General features: G+C 47.8%; 1 protein-coding gene across 12 annotated transcripts; it reads right to left on the reverse strand.

Moving 5' to 3' along the window:
- Nucleotides 1–467: 467 nt before the first annotated feature.
- Nucleotides 468–17025, reverse strand: USP11 (ubiquitin specific peptidase 11). Of its 12 annotated transcripts, none has more exons than XM_072815712.1 (21): nucleotides 16827–17025; nucleotides 9608–9717; nucleotides 9319–9449; nucleotides 8921–9038; nucleotides 8385–8530; nucleotides 8203–8264; nucleotides 7980–8079; nucleotides 7474–7647; nucleotides 7205–7363; nucleotides 6669–6893; nucleotides 6452–6535; nucleotides 6251–6345; nucleotides 4490–4696; nucleotides 3757–3809; nucleotides 3334–3543; nucleotides 3175–3245; nucleotides 2858–2970; nucleotides 1553–1702; nucleotides 1346–1461; nucleotides 1084–1172; nucleotides 468–999 (listed from the first exon to the last, which is right to left on the reverse strand). In XM_072815712.1, exons 1-21 carry the CDS (start codon nucleotides 16970–16972, stop codon nucleotides 862–864), a joined length of 2697 nt encoding a protein of 898 aa, XP_072671813.1. In that variant the 5' UTR covers nucleotides 16973–17025; the 3' UTR covers nucleotides 468–861. The 12 variants fall into 12 exon arrangements, with proteins under 12 accessions (XP_072671813.1, XP_072671812.1, XP_072671811.1 ...); XM_072815711.1 differs by having other exon boundaries at nucleotides 3319–3543; XM_072815710.1 differs by having other exon boundaries at nucleotides 3334–3576.
- Nucleotides 17026–17665: the final 640 nt, after the last annotated feature.

A 17665-nucleotide genomic window follows, 5' to 3' on the forward strand; every position in this document is an offset into this window, starting at 1 on the left:
TGCCCACATGGATGCCTGTCTGTTCCAGGGCACCTTTTTCAGATCAGCTGTAGGGCAGGCCATGTCCACAGAAAGATTTATGACTTGGGTCCAGAGAGGTCAAATGCCCCCTCCAAGGAACCAACACTGGTGTAACTAACAAGGCAGGATCTCCTGACAGAACCTGAGCAATTACTTGATCTCTGTACCTCAGTTTCCCCAACTGAAACTGGAGAGAACTCCCACATGAGACAGTTGTGAGGATTATGAGTCAGTGTGTAAGATGCTCTGGAAAACCCTGGGTACGCAGTTGGTGCTGAGAAGCATGTCTGCCGTGCAGATGGTGCTAAAGAATTCCCAAAATGGTGCTCAACGAGCACTCGGAGAAGCACTCATCACACACCTGGCATTCAATGAGCACACATAAGCACACAGGCATCCAACTGGCGCTTAGTAACCAAGTGGGGGAAAAAAACCACACTGCCAAGGAACACACTGGCACTTTATATATACACAGCAGAAGGTACAGGGTCTCGATAAGAAAATACACTCTGTGTTCAGGTGCACCCCACCACCACCCCCTCAGAACACCCCAGGTTGAGGACAGAGGGAAGGGGACAACCATAAATAGAGAAGAGAAGGGAAGATTAATGCTCTAAGGGGCAAACACAGGCGGGGAACACACTGCCGGGAGGAGACACAACCTCCTCTTCCCCGGGAGAGAGCAATATAAGCGGCACAGGAGAACAGTAGCCACAATCAGGCCTGCAATGCCTGGCACGGGGCACCTAACGCGGGTAGGAGGGCGAGGGTGGGGGTGGATGGATGTGGGAAGGAAGAGAGCAGAGATGGCTTCCTTCCCTGTGGCAGGGACAGAGCCCCTTAGTTTACATCCATGAACTCAGAGTTGGGTGGGGAACCGCAGGCAGGAGATGCCGGGGGGTCAGATGAACTGGGCTGGGGTTGCAGGCGACGCGCCACATCCTGGCGTTGGTAGAAGAGGACATAGGCTGCCTTGGACTGCAAGAAAAGGACAGGAGTCAGCGTGGGCTGGCTGCGGGCCAGAGGTCAGGAGAGGGGGAGAAGGAAGGGTGGAGATCACACCTCGATCTGATTCTCAGTTACAGGTGAGACACTGTTGTCATCGAAGTAATGCCACTGGCCGCTGTCTTTGTTGCAAGCAAATGTTGTGTCTGCAAGAGAGGGGTGCTGTCCACACCTACTCTCCTACCCCAGAGAGGGTCCCCCCGGTCCCTCCCCACTCCACCCACCATGATGACCTTGCCACCGGCTCACTTATCTTAGTCACACACGGGACATCCTGCCCCCCGACCCCGGGGAAGCCCTGCCACAGCCCGGCACATACAGTGTCCGTCACGCAGGCCCCCGTAATGATTGGAAACTGCGATGAGATCATATTTGTACAGCTCTGGAGCGGACTCATTCTGCGGCTTGATGACAAACTCAGAGAAGTCCAGGTCCCTGTGGGAGAGGACAGTTACTCCCAGTGCGCCCCTTCCGTACTCCCTGCCTCCCCCCACCCCAACCATCCTTCTCCAGCCCTAGCCCAGACCGGATAGGAAACTCCACAAGGGTGTCCAGCTTCTCGCGGGAGAACTTGGTATAGGAGAAGCGCTTCAGGTGGATGATGAGTGTCTCGGGCAGCATCCACAGGTCCAGCTTCTTGGTGGCCAGCTGGTGCTGCTTGCAGGTGGGGCAGAACCTACAAACCAGAGCCCAAGTCAGCACACACACTGGCTGGGCATCTACCGCATTCTCTGTGGGTCCCATGGGCCCCGAGCAGTCCACAGAGATGCTGCTCTTCCTTCCCACCTGCCCCTTCCTCTCATCTGCTCTCCTGACACATTCAAATCCTGTCATTCATCAGGTACTACATTGCTTTTATACTAGTGTGTGTTTTGCTTGGTTTCTGCTCCACAAGCCATTCTTTTTTTTTTTAAGATTTTATTTATTCATGAGACAGAGACAGAGAGAGAGAGAGAGAGAGAGAGAGGGAGGCAGAGACACAGGCAGAGGGAGAAGCAGGCTCCACACAGGGAGCCCTATGTGGGACTTGATCCCAGGACTCCAGGATCATGCCCTGGGCCGAAGGCAGGCACTAAACCACCAAGCCACTCAGGGATCCCCTGTTCATCTTATTTTAGAGCATGCCTCTGTCCCTCCACTTCTCCGTTTTCTCCATTCGCTCACTTGCTGGGGACTTACCAGCTGACCACCTATGGCTGACTCCTTTGGCCACTATTTTGTATTTCTGTTCCCCTCCTGTTCCACGGAGATGCTGCTCTAACTTTTGAGACTAGTTTTACCTTCTCGGTTGCCCTTTATATTTTGTTTATTCTGCAAAGATCTACTGAGCATGTCCCGCACCTCTCCCTCTACCCACCATTATGATCAGTGAGAAGAGACACATGGTAAAAACTTAAATTAGAAGTCTTCACCCTCAAGGGTTTACTCTTCCGCAAAAAAAAAAACCCAAAAAAACAAAAAACAAAGAAAGATACAAAAGGGGATCTAGGACATGACACCAAATGGTATTACAGAGCTTGGAACAAAGTAATGCTTGGCTAGATGGAAAGGGCACAGGGAGGGATAGGTCAGGCTTCTAACAGGGTAGTAAGAGAAGAGCTCTGATAAGCTGATATGAGCCAAAGGAGTCCAGTCCTGCACACAGCTGGAGAACTGGAAGAAGAAATAGACAAGTGCTCTCAGGTGGGACACTAAGCCTGGGTGTTAGTGGCCAGAGTGGCAGGAAGGGTCCGAATGTGGGGCAAAGGAGGGAAATGTGCAGGTAAGAGGGATCTGGGCAGGCCATCCTACCCAACTACACCCACCACAGACCCCCATACTGGTCCCTCACCAGGGATTTTCCTTCTCCAGAGTCTCGACAGTGGTGAAGAGCTCAATGCACTCCTGCAGCCGCACAGGAGCCTTCTTCAGCACGTACCCAACACAGTCATGTTTCACGTAGCCCTAGGCCAGAAGCAGTAGATGGCCGGGAGTGAGGACAGTAGATGAAAGGGAGTGGAGGCAGAAGACACATGCCCCGTGGTGAAGGGCATGGACTCTGAAGCTAGGAATCCAAGACCCTGGGAGCTCCGTGGTCATGGCTTGGAGGGGATGGGAGTGGCGGGTATGAAGGGTTTCGGGGATGGAAACAACTGGGATCTCATTTACCTCGGCCTCCACCTCGTCATAGTAACGCTTCTTCATCTCTGGCTCCCAATCGATGGCAATGTACGGCTGGGCTGGGGGCGAGGGAGGTGGTCATGGGCCCTGCTGCCAAGGAAACCCCCCTCCCGCCTCCCAACCCTGGCTCACAGCTGAAGGAGACACCATGGGTATCCTCGTTGAAGGTTGAGCGGTCGCTGGTCCCATTGGAGTTCACTGTCTGCAGGGTGAACAGGTGCTTGCGCCGTGCCCTCTGGGGCCAGTGAGATGGTCCAGGGGAGTTATCCACGGGGGCACGGCTTCCGCCTGCGACTCCAGAGCTGGGCCCCGCCTGCTCCGGCCCAGAATCCTGGGAGCTGGCCCCAGCCACGTGTCCTGGTTTGGGGATGTTGTCCTTATCCTCTATGTCTGCTAGGATTAGGGGAGGGTGGCAGGCACAGGTCTGTGTGAGCCCCAGGCGGCTGAGATAGCAGTACGCATCCAGGTGGACCTACCCCAGACCCCCACCCCCATGACCCTCCCTCGGGCCCTGGCATGGCTTGTATAGACCCTCATCCTTGTCGATCCTTTCTCCTTCCTCTTCCTTACCTTTCTCATCCCCGTCATCTTCGTCATCCGAGCTGGGTCTGGTCACATAGCGCCTGCCAAGAGAACACAGGAGCCTCTTGAGGAGGGATGCAAGGGCAGAGAGGCCAGGGCCCAGGATTCTACTTTGCTTATGATGGGAAACCACTGGCACACCCCCACATGAGCAGCTGAGATGACATAGAAACGCATGAAGAGGTGGCTTGACAAGGTAGGATCTCGTGAGCCATGACTAAGGAGTATGGACCTTAAGTACGATAAGCCACTTTAAACAAACACACGATCTGCTGTAAACTTTGATCAGGGAAGGCCTCTGAGCAACAGACTCGTTAGGGAGAGATTAAGCCAGAGAAACATGGGGAGAGATTAAGCCAGAGAACGCACCGCTCAGGATTTTAGGTACAATGGAAATCTCTTAGTAAAAATCCAAATAGCCATGCCCCTTAAGGAGAGAGCGATCATGTATAAGACAAAGTTGTGTATACTTTGTCCCTTTTGTTGACCCCTGTTATCCCCAACACCCAGGAGAGAGGGAGGTAAACCCAGAGGTTTAGACAAAGAAAAAAACCCTACAAGCTCCCCTCTGGCCACGTTAAGCAAACCCTACAAGCTCCCCTCTGGCCACGTTAAGCTTAGCTGTCTTTTGGAAGTGGATGGGGGTTGGCAACAAGCAACTCGACACCCAGGTCTGAGTTCAAACCCCATCCTTCCTTTGTCCCTCAGAAGGCAGACTCACGAGAGGCGGTACAGCAGGATGTGATAGAGGGCATCCCAGGAGAGCCGGTCACGGGGCACCGACACCAGGAGAGGGTGCCCAAAGAGCATCAGGCCATAGTAGGAGTTGTTGTAGTCCCGGGCTGGGGTGCGCTCCCGCAGGTAGATAGGAAGCACAACGTCTTCCCTGGAGTTTTCACCAATAGCAGACCTGCCCGACACCTCATATCTGTGGCGGGGGGGGGGGGGACACATCAGGTCACACCTGATCAGGACACTCAAGAGGGACTTGTGGACGCTGCCCCAGTTGCCCCACCCACTCACCCCACACAGTCCAGCCTAGAACTGTGTTTTAAAGGGTCTGAAGAGCCACCCAGCGTTATGTGCTTTACAAACTGGTAGACGGTACAACACCTGGTTTCTGTGATGTTTTACAAAGCATTCTGGTGTTAGGAAAACACTGAGAAGATTAACACCAATTTTTAGTGACAAAGGGATCTAAAACCATTTTGTTTTTGGAAAACACTCCTTGGTTTAAAAAAATCTCGGGGATGCCTGGGTGGCTCAGCAGTTGAGCATCTGCCTTCAGCTCAGGGTGTGATCCTGGTCTAAGGATGGAGTTCTGCATCAGACTCTGTGCACGGAGCCTGCTTCTCCCTCTGCCTATCTCTCTGCCTCTGTGTCTCTTATGAATAAATAAATAAATAAATAAAATCTTAAAAAAATATATCTTCTCCACTCAAGATGCACTTTCTATTTTATTCTTTTTAGCTTTTTATTTTTAAGATTTATTTGAGTGAGAGAGTGAGAATGAGAGAAAGCACGCATGTGTGCACAAGTGCAAGTGGGAGGGAGGGGCAGAGGGAGAGAATCTCAATCAGATTCCCTACTGAGCGGGAAGCCGAATGCAGGGCGCCATCTCATGACCCTGAGATCATGACTGAGCTGGAATCATAAGTCGGACGTTTAACTGAGCCATCCAGGCGCCCCTGCACTTCATATTTTAGTTACCCAAAGATTTCTTTTTTTTAAATAAAAATTTTATTTATTTATTCATGAGAGACACAGAGAGAAAGAGACAGACAATAGGCAGAGGGAAAAGCAGGCTCCATGCAGGGAACCCAACGTGGGACTCTAGGATCATGCCCTGAGCCAAAGGCAGACGCTTAAATGCTGAGCCACCCAGGCATCCCACTACCCAAAGATTTCAAATTTTTTAAAAAATATTTTATTTATTTATTCATGAGAGAGAAAGAGAGAGAGAGGAACAGACACAGGCAGAGGGAGAAGCAAGCTCCATGCAGGGAGCCCGACGTGGGACTCGATCCCGGGTCTCCATGATAACACCCTGGGCTGAAGGCGGCGCTAAACCGCTGAGCCACCTGGGCTGTCCAAAGGTTTCAAATTTATTCTGAATGCTCTTATGTTCAAAAAATATCTTAGTGTTCCCTATTTCACAAATCACTTTTGATTTTTGAGGACTGCAACAGGAGTTAAGGAATGAAGATCGAGCTTCTGATACACACAGGAGGTACTTAGTGACTGAATAAAATAAAGAAACATGAGCCTCCACCATTTAAGAAGAAAGAGAACACCAGAGAACACCCTATAAAACGATGTCTTGCCCACCCCACTGACAGCCCCAAGCCTCCTGCCCTACTAAGGCACATGGCTAAAGCCCTGAACAAGGCAGGTGCCATGGGAGTCAGGCCAAAGGGGACAGGGAAGTTGGTTACGAGGAGATTCCTGAGTAGCCCCTAAATTCCCTGGTCCCCTCACTCACATGAAAATATCATCGCGGTCCAAGATGCTGCTCAGAGACTCCTCCAGCTGGTAGATCTTATAGAAGCGGTGGCTAAAGACGTCAGCCACCATCATCTGGGAATGGAATGCAGAGAGGAGGCTGGTCAGTCTGCAAGGTCTCCCCAGGCCCTCTGCCTCCCTGCCCCTAAATCCCACCCTCTCTGTGCCTGCAGAGCCTCACCCTTTCTGGTGACATGCCAGTGTGTTTGGCCAGAGCCACACACAGATCCGAGATCTTGCCCTTCTTGGGGACCACGAGCCGGTGCTGAGGGAGGAACAGTATCCACAAAAGAGCAGAAGGGTATGTGATGAGTTAGTGTGGGCAACATTAAAGTATGGCAGAGTAATCAAACTGACTATACTTCTTATTCTATTCCCGTATCACCATCACTTCATACCTGCTCCGGCTTGCGGCGAGGATCCATGGAGACAAAGAAGACCTCCATGACCCTCTTGTGGCTGACAGGCAGTGGGACACTGAGGTAGCAGAAAGGGTCGAAGGTCACAGATACGTTGCCGCAATCAGGGCACACCAGCGTGGACTTGAAGAGACCATGGAAAGTGTCCACAATCACAGAATCATTCCGCCGTTTGTGGTTCTGCCAGGCCTCCTGAGCGACCTCCTATTGACAGTGTGGGTGTCAAGGTTTGCCCAGGGCAGGGGAAACCATAGTTTGGGGTGGATATGCATGGGGTTGAAGTCAAGGTTAGGCCATGGCAAAGTCCAGAGACAGAATTACAGCTAGGGGTATCTGAAACTATCAGACTGGGTTTTATTTGGGCAGGAGACTGAGGGTCAACTCTGGGCTGGAGCCCAGTCTGGGACTAGGGTTGGAGATGATGTCAGGCGGGGTGTGGGATACCCTGGGGAGGCCAGAAAATCCCGGGTGGTTTTAATGGAGCTCTCTAGATGGGATCTCTGAGGAGTGCCTACCTGATCTGGCCGTCCAGCAGCATCACACAACTCCACATATTCCTTCTTCTTGACACGATTGAGGTCCTCATGTAGCCCATCCAGGAGGAACGACAGCAGCTCCTGTGAGTCATGCTGCTGGTAGCCCAGAAACTGGGATGCAAAGTGGCCAACCTTGGTCTGAGAAGATGGGTAGGGTGGTCAGAGTGAGAGAGCGCCAGTTGGGGCGGGGTGGAGGTGGAGGGTGGAGGGTGGAGGAGGGGCAGGGGCAGCCCAGGGCTGAGTCACACCTTGAACACATGGGGCACAATGGACCGGTGGTGGCCGGACCAGGCCTGCTTCACCAGGTCTGCGTAGGCCTCTGCGATCTCACCCTTCATGCCCAGTGGGTTGCAGAAGTTGAGCTCTTCCAGGTAGTGGTTTTTGAGGAAGTACTCGGTGAGCTGTGGCACATTGCTGAGGCACTGCAGGAGGCAGGGCCCAGGAAAATGAGGCAGAGAGGGCGATGAATAAGGTAGAGACCGAAATAAGGAAGCAAAGAGGAAGGGGGGTGGGCAGGGAGGCGGGGGAGAGAAGGAAGAATGTGGTGACAAAGGAGAGAAGAAACCAGGAAAGCAGGGGCAAGCAGAGGGAAAGGTACTGGTGATTCTGGGAGGACTATGGCTAAGTCAAGTCTGACCTGTGGGGCCCCAGCTTCCAACCTGAACCCTTGCCCTGCAATCCCTTGCCCCCCTCAATCCTCATCACTCAGAGCCCACCCCTGTGGCTGTGCCAGACACAGCTCTACTCGCCCAACCTGCAGGGCTGAGTTCATGAAGCACGTGTTGCCCAGGTTGGTGAGACCGCAGATGCCTGGCTGGCCCTGGAAATCCTCCTCCTCCTCCAATGCAGTGTTCCTAGGGTGGAAGGGAACTCTCATCAGCTGAAGGCCAATTACATGCAGGTGTGATGGGCTCATGAGCACTGTCATCCTGCCTACTGGGGGACCCCACTCTGGGATGGATACTGCATGTGCTTACACGGCCTGTGGCTGGGCACTGGGCCAAGTGCCATCCTTGTTTCGGGTCTCCATAATGACCACCTGAGTTGAGGAAGAGAAAGAAAAGCAGGAAGGCACTCAGGGAGGGCCTATGGGAACCTTACCCTCATTTCCACCAACCTGAGCACTGCCGGGGAGCAGGAGAGCCCTCCCCACCCTCACCTGCCCTGTCTTGAGGGCAGCGTCAAGCACTGTGACACGTGTGTTGCACAACCTCTCGAAAGAGCCCTCTGCGTTCTTGATCCACAGCCGTGTCTCTTCCTGAGGGCTCACCAGGAAGTGCTCTCGGGCGGTGCGCAAAACGAGGTCTGTGGAAGGTGGCAGAGCACATTCAAGGTCTTCCTGGGACCCTGAATGATCGACCCATCTCAGCATCAGACCCTGATGCATCCTCACATACCTTGCACACTTGAGTCAATACCTGTGTCCTTGAGCAAAATGACTGATGCATGCTCAGGACTTAGGACCCCCAGGAAATATTCTCTGCCACACCATCTAAGCCACCAGGCTGCAACTCACATACCCTCAGGACCATAAGGCACCCCCTCCAACCAGGGCCTCTGCCCAACTTAACCAATACCTTCTTGGTCCTCCAAAGTCTGACCAATGCCTTCTCAGTTGGTCATAGCCAAAACCCAGGCATTCCTAGATCATTGAGCTATGGGAACGCCAATTCACTCTGTGACCCTCAGACTCACCAACAGAATCTGTATGGCTGAATTGAGCAGTGTGAGGTGTGTCCATATCACTGTGCCGGACAAGCAGCAGTTCTACTGGGTACACTTCCACCTTCTGGACGCTGGGCAGCTCCACAACCTGGAAGGTGGGAGGTACATACACAGGTGTACCCACATGGCACATATACACAGGCACAAGCACGACAACCTCTGAGATCAGAGGAGCACGCATATAGACAAACACACACTTGAGAAACACTGAGATACTTGAGGGGAAAGGAGTGCAGACAAGGTGTATCTATACAGCATAATGGAGACCCGTGAACACACAGGTCTAGACCCACCCTGGGCCTACAGGGCCTTTCTCCTACTCCATTCCTCAAGAATCTAACCCGAGCACCCTCCCTCATTTGCTCTACCTTGCGTTCAATGGGTGGCTGGCCATGCTCTAGACCATACCAGTCGACCAGGTAATGCCAAGCAGCTGCTGGGAGCAGCACATAGTCCTCACCTTCCACTAGACCCTTCTTGAGGCGCCAGTTTACCTGGTCTGTCGGGGGCAGAGGAAGAATCAGGGTAAGAAAGTGGTAAGTCACTCTGGCCATCTCATCAATGACCTAGCTCAGTGAAGAGGCTTATGATCATTTGTTGTAGGGACAGAGGGGACAAGAACTCTGGGGCTGGGCTAGGTAGGGAGAGGCCAGGTACCTTCAAAGAGGTCAGCATTATTGATGCAGCCAGGGAATGTGCCGGAGTCCTGGTCTCCTCCCTGCACGTACACTTCCCACCGTTTGTACCAGTGCTGTTCCACGAGGAACCTGGACCAGACAGGTAACAAGGGTATCACATGGTTACCTGGAGTTAGTGGCACCACTTCCCATGGTTATTAGACTAAAAGAATCAACATGCTGCAAGTCAAGATGTCAAGTTTCACGTACACCTAAAACTAATACTGTGGCATATGTCAATTATAACTCAATAAAAAAGGGAAATCTCTCCCAGAATTCAACAAGAAAAAAAAGTTTCACCATCATATGAAAATAATTGAAAGCAAAATATATTCAGTGCAACTCAGGTTTGGATAGATTACCAAATTTCTTAGGATACTAAGAGACTGGATTAAGAACAAAAAATGGCAAAACTCCAAACAAAACAAAACAAACCACCAACTCACACCCATGGTGCCAGGAAATATGAGGTTTTATTATAGAACAAAGAATTAGGCTGAAAATTGCCTGTTATTTACACCTAATGTTATAAAGCTTTAGCCATTCATTAAGTGTGCAGTCTTTGTAAAGAATATATAAATGGAGAATAAGAAATTAATTTTTTTAGAAATTTAGAAATTTAAATTTTGGAAACCTGCTCAGAAACTGAGAGGAATTTATTTTTATTTATTTTTATTTTTTTTATTTTTATTTATTTATGATAGTCACAGAGAGAGAGAGAGAGAGGCAGAGACACAGGCAGAGGGAAAAGCAGGCTCCATGCACTGGGAGCCCAATGTGGGATTCGATCCCGGGTCTCCAGGATCCCACCCTGGGCCAAAGGCAGGCGCCAAACAGCTGCGCCACCCAGGGATCCCACTGAGAGGAATTTAAAATGCTAAAAGAATCGTAAGGTTTTCCTTCAAAGACTGCATCTCACCATGTTTCATGATTTTTGTGTTGAAAAGTTTATTTTGGGGGATCCCTGGGTATGCACTATACCTAGGATAAACATTTAGGACTGCTAAAGCCTGGCTCTATAAAATGTCATGAGCAATTCTTAAGTCTGGAAAAGACTTGACAGAGTAAAAATGCTAAATAAATTTTAGCAAGTTACTGTTTCAATCCCAGGGTTTGGAACTCAAAGCTCAAATTTGCCCCTCTCTCTCTCACACAGACACACAAACCCGGTCCCACACTTAGAAATCTGCTCTGCTACGGGATTTTTGATACATAAGAGGCTGTCCCAAATAGTTAACCACCTCAAATAAACACTTTTTAAAATACTACTCTCACACTGTAGTGATTAGTGTGCTAGCAATTTAACCCTTAAATGGGATTCTTTAAAATGACAACTTTCCTGTATTCATAAAAGGCTGAGGGAGATGGGGGAGACGGAGGGCTAGAAAACCTTGCAATAGTCATGAGTAACCTGGACAGGCATGCATGCACACATTTTGGTGGGGTTTTGTTGTTTTTACTGCACTGAGCCCCACAGACCCCGCACATGACTCATGCCAGGAACACACATCCTCCTTATCCCAGTGGCACATGCCCCAATCTCCCATCACTCTTCTGGAATACCCCATCACTGACCCTACCCCTCCACCACTCATCCCTCACCCTCGTGGCTTTCACTGCCTCCACTGACAGTCTATGAGGTTAATTTCTTCAGTAAAGCTCCATTATGGTTACCGGGACTTTCAACGCAAAGGGCATCATTGCTCAACATTTTTTTTTTTTAAGCCAGATTTTTAAGGAAAACCAACATTAAAATCACTCTGTAGCATACACCTGAAACTAATATAACACTGTACATCAACTATACTGCAATTAAAAAAAAATCATTCTGCAGCCCTTAGCAAAACCCCCATACCTGGCTACAACCTGAATTTCTAGAGTCTTCACAGGAGACTCAAGTTTTATACCAATTTTCACAGGACTACCAGATTTCTTCACTTCAAGAACACTTTAAAAATGCCTCTGAAATTGGGATGTCTCATCATCTGTCAGACCAGATGGCAGTCATGACATAGTTGTCATTGTCTGAGAGGGAAGCACCCACACTGTTAGATTTATCTCTAGGTATTTGATTTGAGCAGATGCGATCATAAATGGTATATCTTTCAAATTTAAATTTTCCTACTTCTTCCTGCTAGTATATAGAAATACAACAGATCTTGCTAAAGCCACTTATGTGTATTTCCTCAAATTTGCTGAAATGCTTATGAAATATGTGCTTATGGAAAAAATTGCTAGCAATGTTTTTTGTCCTCTAGTTTCTCTCATGTGTGAAGAAAATTGGTTATGATAACAATATACATCAATTAATTTACTAGATACAACGATCAGAAATAGAAATCTAGACATAGGGATCTCTGGGTGGCTCAGCGGTTTAGCGTCTGCCTTTGGCCCAGGGCGCGATCCTGGAGTCCCGGGATTGAGTCCCACGTTGGGCTCCCGGCATGGAGCCTGCTTCTCTCTCCTCCTGTGTCTCTGCCTCTCTCTCTCTCTATGTCTATCATAAATAAATAAATAAATCTTAAAAAAAGAAATATAGACCTAAATGAAGAGATAGGATTTCTGACTTATCCAAAGCTTTGTTAGCTTAGCTTATTCAGACGGTAAATCTAATAGCATGTTGCTCTAAGCTTACCATTTATGTATCCGTATAAGCCTAAATAGATGTACAGAGGCATATAAATGAATTATTTACTATAAAATATTACATGAATAATGTACCAAAGGAGGGAGGGATCCCCTTTTTTTCCTAACGACTATTGTTGATTTGTCTTTACCAAATTCAGAATAATAATACTGTTAAAATGTTCTTTTATGGGGATCCTTGGGTGGCTCAGCGGTTTAGCGCCTGCCTTTGGCCCAGAGCGCGATCCTGGAGTCCCAGGATCGAGTCCTGTGTCGGGCTCCCGGCATGGAGCCTGCTTCTCCCTCTGCCTGTGTCTCTGCCTCTCCCTCTATGTCTATCATGAATAAGTAAATAAAATCTTTTAAAAAATGTTCTTTTATGGCTAAACTATGTTTGAGAGATAACACAAAGATTTGCTCCTTTGACCTATAAAAGGAATGGCAATAGGCATAATTAAGTTTAATTAAAATTCTCCAAATTTCAATGAACTTAAAACTTTTATAAAAGCTCTTTTATTTTCCAAACTTAGTATTTTCTTTCAATTTTATTAAGTTTTTAATTTTAATTCTAGTATAGTTAACTCAGTTTCATGTGCACAATATAGTGATTCAATAATTCTATATACGTTACTCAGTGTTCATAATGTACTCTTTAACAAACAATGTTTTTTAAAAATGACAAATCAAAAAGCAAATTTATCTTCCTAGCTTAATTATATTAATTATAATTAGATACACAAATATCTTTCAATAATTGCCTATTTTTCAAGCTAAAAAGCATACTCCTGTTCAAGCAACAAAGACTGGTACATTTACTGTCTACCAAAAGATTTCCCACTCCAGGACTCTAAACTCATAAATTCTCTCCCCCCAGTTCATGAAAAGTCTGAACAAGCACTAGGGGGACCAACTCAATGACAAGGGAATTGCCAGTCTTTGTTTATTTCAGTCTTTCATTATATCCAGAAATCAAGGGATAGCCACCTTGTTTAAGAGCTACGCAGCAATCACCAAAGAAGTGAAAACTGTTGATTTAGTTCTAGCATCTTCGTTACACTTAAAATGGTCCTCCATGTTGTACAGACTTCTCCACTGACAGAAAAGGCTCAACATTTCTAAGGCTAGTCCTTCACCTCTAATGGAACACTGTCACTTTCCCTTCACACATCACTATCCACTCTGCAACACTGAACCCAGCCACACTCCTTCTTTTACCTGAACAAAGAATCTCTTGCCTGCTGCTTACCTGTTAGAAAACTACCCACACCCTGCACAAACCATCTAGAGACTCCCTTTCCTCTCCCTGATTTAATTATGTTTGTAGATGGTTCATCCTCAAAAACTGGAATTTGCCAAGGAAGCTATACTATCATAGATACTAATTTACTCTTAAAATATAAGCTTCTCCTAGAGATTTAAATCAGTTCAGATTTAATTATGTTTGTAGATGGTTCATCCTCAAAAACTGGAATTTGCCAAGGAAGCTATACTATCACAGATATTAATTTACTCTTAAAATATAAGCTTCTCCTAGAGATTTAAATCAGTTCAAATTACTTCCCCTTGCCCAGATCTGCCAGCTGACGAAAAGAAGGTGTAAAATATTAATATTGGTATTAGATATGATTTGAGGATTATTAGTCTGTGACTTTGTAAACACAAATTTCCTGACCACTGCAGCAAACCTCTATCAAATGAACAACAAATTAAAGAACCTTGAGATGCTTTGCTCTCACCTAAGTAGATAAGCATTTAAAAAATGGAGCTATGGAAAAATGCTTCATGGTATCAGCTACAATAGCAGAGATAAACTGGCTTTAATACTGAACCAACATTGGTGGGGTAATTTTTTTTATTGACAGAACATAATTCTATTTGTTTATTTATTTTATTGGAGTTCAATCTGCCAACATATAGCATAACACCCAGTGCTCATCCCGCCAAGTGTCCCCCTCAGTGCCCATCACCCAGTCACCCCAACCCCCCGCCCACTTCCCCTTCCACTACCCCTTGTTCATTTCCCAGAGTTAGGTGTCTCTCATGTTTTGTCATCCTCACTGATATTTTCACTCATTTGACAGAACATAATTTTAAAAATTCACATAAAATTAGCCATTTTCAAGTGAACAGTTTGGTGGCATTTAGTACATTCACAATGTTGTGCAACCGTGACTTCTATCTAGTTCCAACACATTTTCAACACCCAAAAAAGGAAATCCATACCGGTGGGGTAACTAAAGGGTACTGTCACAAGGAGGCTGTAAAGGCATGATGCATCAGGAACCAAAGCCCCCAACCCTGTTTGAACACATCCAAATAAACTATAAAAGATGATCCAGTTATTGTTTATTTTCAACAGGGTGGAATGAGGCTTTTCCTTGCCCGAGAGCTACAGCACAACAGTTAAAAAAGAAAAAAAAAGATTTCGTATTCTCTATTTGGGGAATTTCAATTTGTCTCTGAACTCTCCAGTAACAGGGAGAGTAACACATTGTGATTAGAGAACTCTAAAATAAGCAAAACTCACTCAGAACAGCCCTCAGGTGAGAGCATGCCTGCGGTGTCTGAGGAACAGGAGTCCAATATGGCTGGATGGAGAGAGTTGGGGGGGTGGGCAGTGGTAATCAGAGCAGGGGGACCAGACTTGCTAGTCGTTGTAAGAATTTTAGCATTTACACTGCACGATGGGACGCTGTTAAAACGTTTTGAGGAATGAATGGCTATAATATGTTTTTAAAAGAATTACCGCATACGGAAAGAGAAAAATACTACCTTTATAGTGGAGAAACAGGGCAGATACCATCTTCACCAAATGTTCAAGGTTAACGTCACCAATGACGTAATGTGGATACCGTATACCACCTGATATGATGCAAAGGGCACACGGTACGCCTCTAGGCATAGGATTTCACATATATCCTCCATGAAATGAAAGCTTAGACCACAAATACTATTTTTTTTTCCACAAATACTATTTAGGGATGCATACAAAAGCGGAAAAATGTTAACAAATTGAAAACTTCAGAATAATAGTGGCGCAGGGAGAGGGATTTCCATCAGGGAGGAGATTTCTTAAGCTAACGGTCTGAAATCTTAACCTGAATGGTGAATTCACAAATTTTTATTATTCTTTTATTTACTTTGAAATAGACTCAGAAAAAAATTGCAAAGATAATATAAAGAATTCCCGTATACCCTTCATCCACATTTCCCAAATTTAACATTTTAGCCATTTGCCTCATCGTTTCTTTAAATACATCTTTACATACGCTATTTTTTCCCGACCATTTGCGAGTAAGCGGCTTACACAATGGTTCTTTATCCGAAAAATTTCAGCATGTATTCCCTTAAAAAAATTCTCTTTCATAACCACAATTATCCAAAGCAAGAAATTATCACTACTAATATCTAATCTACAAGCCTCAGTCAAATTTCATCAATTTTCCCATTAACATCTTTTACAATAAAAAAAGAGAAATCAATCTTATGAGAAAAATCCTGATTTTTAAATAATTTATTTTTCTGCTCCGGGATCCAATGCAGGATCACACATTGCATTTAGTTATGATTCTTTAAATCCCATTAATTCCTTCAATCTGGAACAGTTCTTCATCCTTTGTCTTTCACGACCTTGAAATTTTTGAAAAGCACAGGCCGTTTATTTTTACAGAATGTCCATCAATCTGGGCTACGTAAACGTTTTATGCAATCTTTTTAGGTCTTACGTATATCACAATTTAAAAAATGAGATGCAACTTGGCGAGAAATAAAATAAACCCAGAAACAGTGTATTTCAAGTACTGGTTAGCCAAGAAATCAGTAAAACAAGCCAATTTATCAAGACACGCACTGACATTTTTTAAAATAACTATTTCTCCTGATTACAAAAACGAAGCAGTACTAAAACACAAAACAAATGTAATAGCGAAGGCCCCTCCCGTGCCAATCACCTGCACTTTCTCCCGTCCTGGGAAGAAGGCCTCGGCCAGAGGCAAAAACCTCGCCGCGTCACAAACTTTGCTCATTCGCAGGCGCCATTTTCTGCTTCACAGGCACTACCTCCCCTCTGCAGTCTTTCCTTGGCCTCAGGACACGCCCCTCAGCGTCCGTCACAAGCCTCGTTCCCAGGCGCCAGCTCCCTCCACCACGCAGGCTCCGACTCCTTCCCTCCGCCCACAGCCCCACGGCTCGGATTCCGCTCTTCTGCCTGACGTCATCCCCGCCTAGCTCTCAGGCGCGGAGAAACCGCAGGCCGCCCCGCCGCCAGATGCTACTCAACGCCACGCAGACCACGCCCCTCGGCCTCGGGCACCGCCCCTTCCCAGGTTGCGAGTTCCATCACGCACTCCCGGCCCCACCCCCTCGCCTCTCCAAAACAAACCTCCAGTTCTCAGGCCTGGGGCACCACCATACAGGCCCCGCCTTTTTCCCCAGACAAGGTGATCCACTCACAGGCACTTCCCCGCCCCTCCCGTCCTCAGTCTCACAGGCCACTCCCCCACCCCCACAGCAATTCTTCGGACCTCAGCCTCCACGTTCCCCCAGCCGAGGATCCGTTCGCAGCCCTGTCTCACCAGCTTTCGCCCGCACGCAGTGGACGCTCTCGCCCACTCTCGCTGTTCTCGATTTGGCGCCACTGGCTCTCCAGGCCCGGCACCGCTTCGCGCTGCGGCTCTCGGTCTTCAGCCGCAGCCGCCACATTCGCTGCGACCGCCGCCATCACCGTTCGCCCTCCTCTCACAGCCACCGCAGCTGGAGATAGGAAGAGGCCCCTCAACGGCCACTTCCGGATTCTGGTCCCGGAAACGGAAACAGAGCCCCCCAAACAGCCAGGGGGCTACTGCCATCTTGGAAAGGGACCCCACGCTCGCACGCGTGGACCGGCTAGGCGGGCGTGGGACTGTGGGCGGTGATCCCTGCGGCCAATGGGCGGGGCAAAACCTCCAGTTAGGGACTAAGGAAGACAAAGGTGCCTTGTAGGATTTTAAAGCCATGTTGAGTCAGGGCAAAAGGTGGTGTGGAAAGGTGGAGGCTGAGGTCCCGTTATGGACGAGGACATTTTGGGGAGTGCTCAGGGACACGAAGGTTCCGCGCTTTCTCGGTCCCATGCTTTGCTGGGAACCACGGCCCCTACCCTGAGAGTTTTTGTTAGCCTGACCAGAATGCCCTATTCACTGCGCTGCTCTTGTCCATCAGAACCTAATACAAAAAAGGTCACCACCCAAGCCTACGGGCTGCTTCCCTGCCTGAACTAGATTTATTTTCCTGACAAACGTGTTGAAGGCAAGTCAGCTTCAGGCCCAGTGTATTTGTTGGCATTATAGCAATGATAACTAATAATAGTTGGCCCTGTTTAAATGCTTTATTGCACGTAAAAGGTAGCCTTAGGCAACAGATGAACATCACCGTCCCC

Source organism: Canis lupus, chromosome X (genome assembly GCF_048164855.1).
Source record: "Canis lupus baileyi chromosome X, mCanLup2.hap1, whole genome shotgun sequence".
In the NCBI taxonomy this organism is placed as follows: Eukaryota; Metazoa; Chordata; class Mammalia; order Carnivora; family Canidae; genus Canis; species Canis lupus.

Excerpts from the sequence above, each read along its gene's own strand:
- USP11 (XM_072815707.1), bottom strand. The coding sequence starts at position 16,972 with ATGGCGGCGGTCGCAGCGAATGTGGCGGCTGCGGCTGAAGACCGAGAG. Across the intron at positions 9,718-16,826 it reads CTGCGTGCGGGCGAAAGCTG|GTTCCTCGTGGAACAGCACT; the intron begins GTGAGACAGGGC and ends TGTCTGGTCCAG. Across the intron at positions 3,580-3,756 it reads AGATGACGGGGATGAGAAAG|CAGACATAGAGGATAAGGAC; the intron begins GTAAGGAAGAGG and ends CCCTAATCCTAG.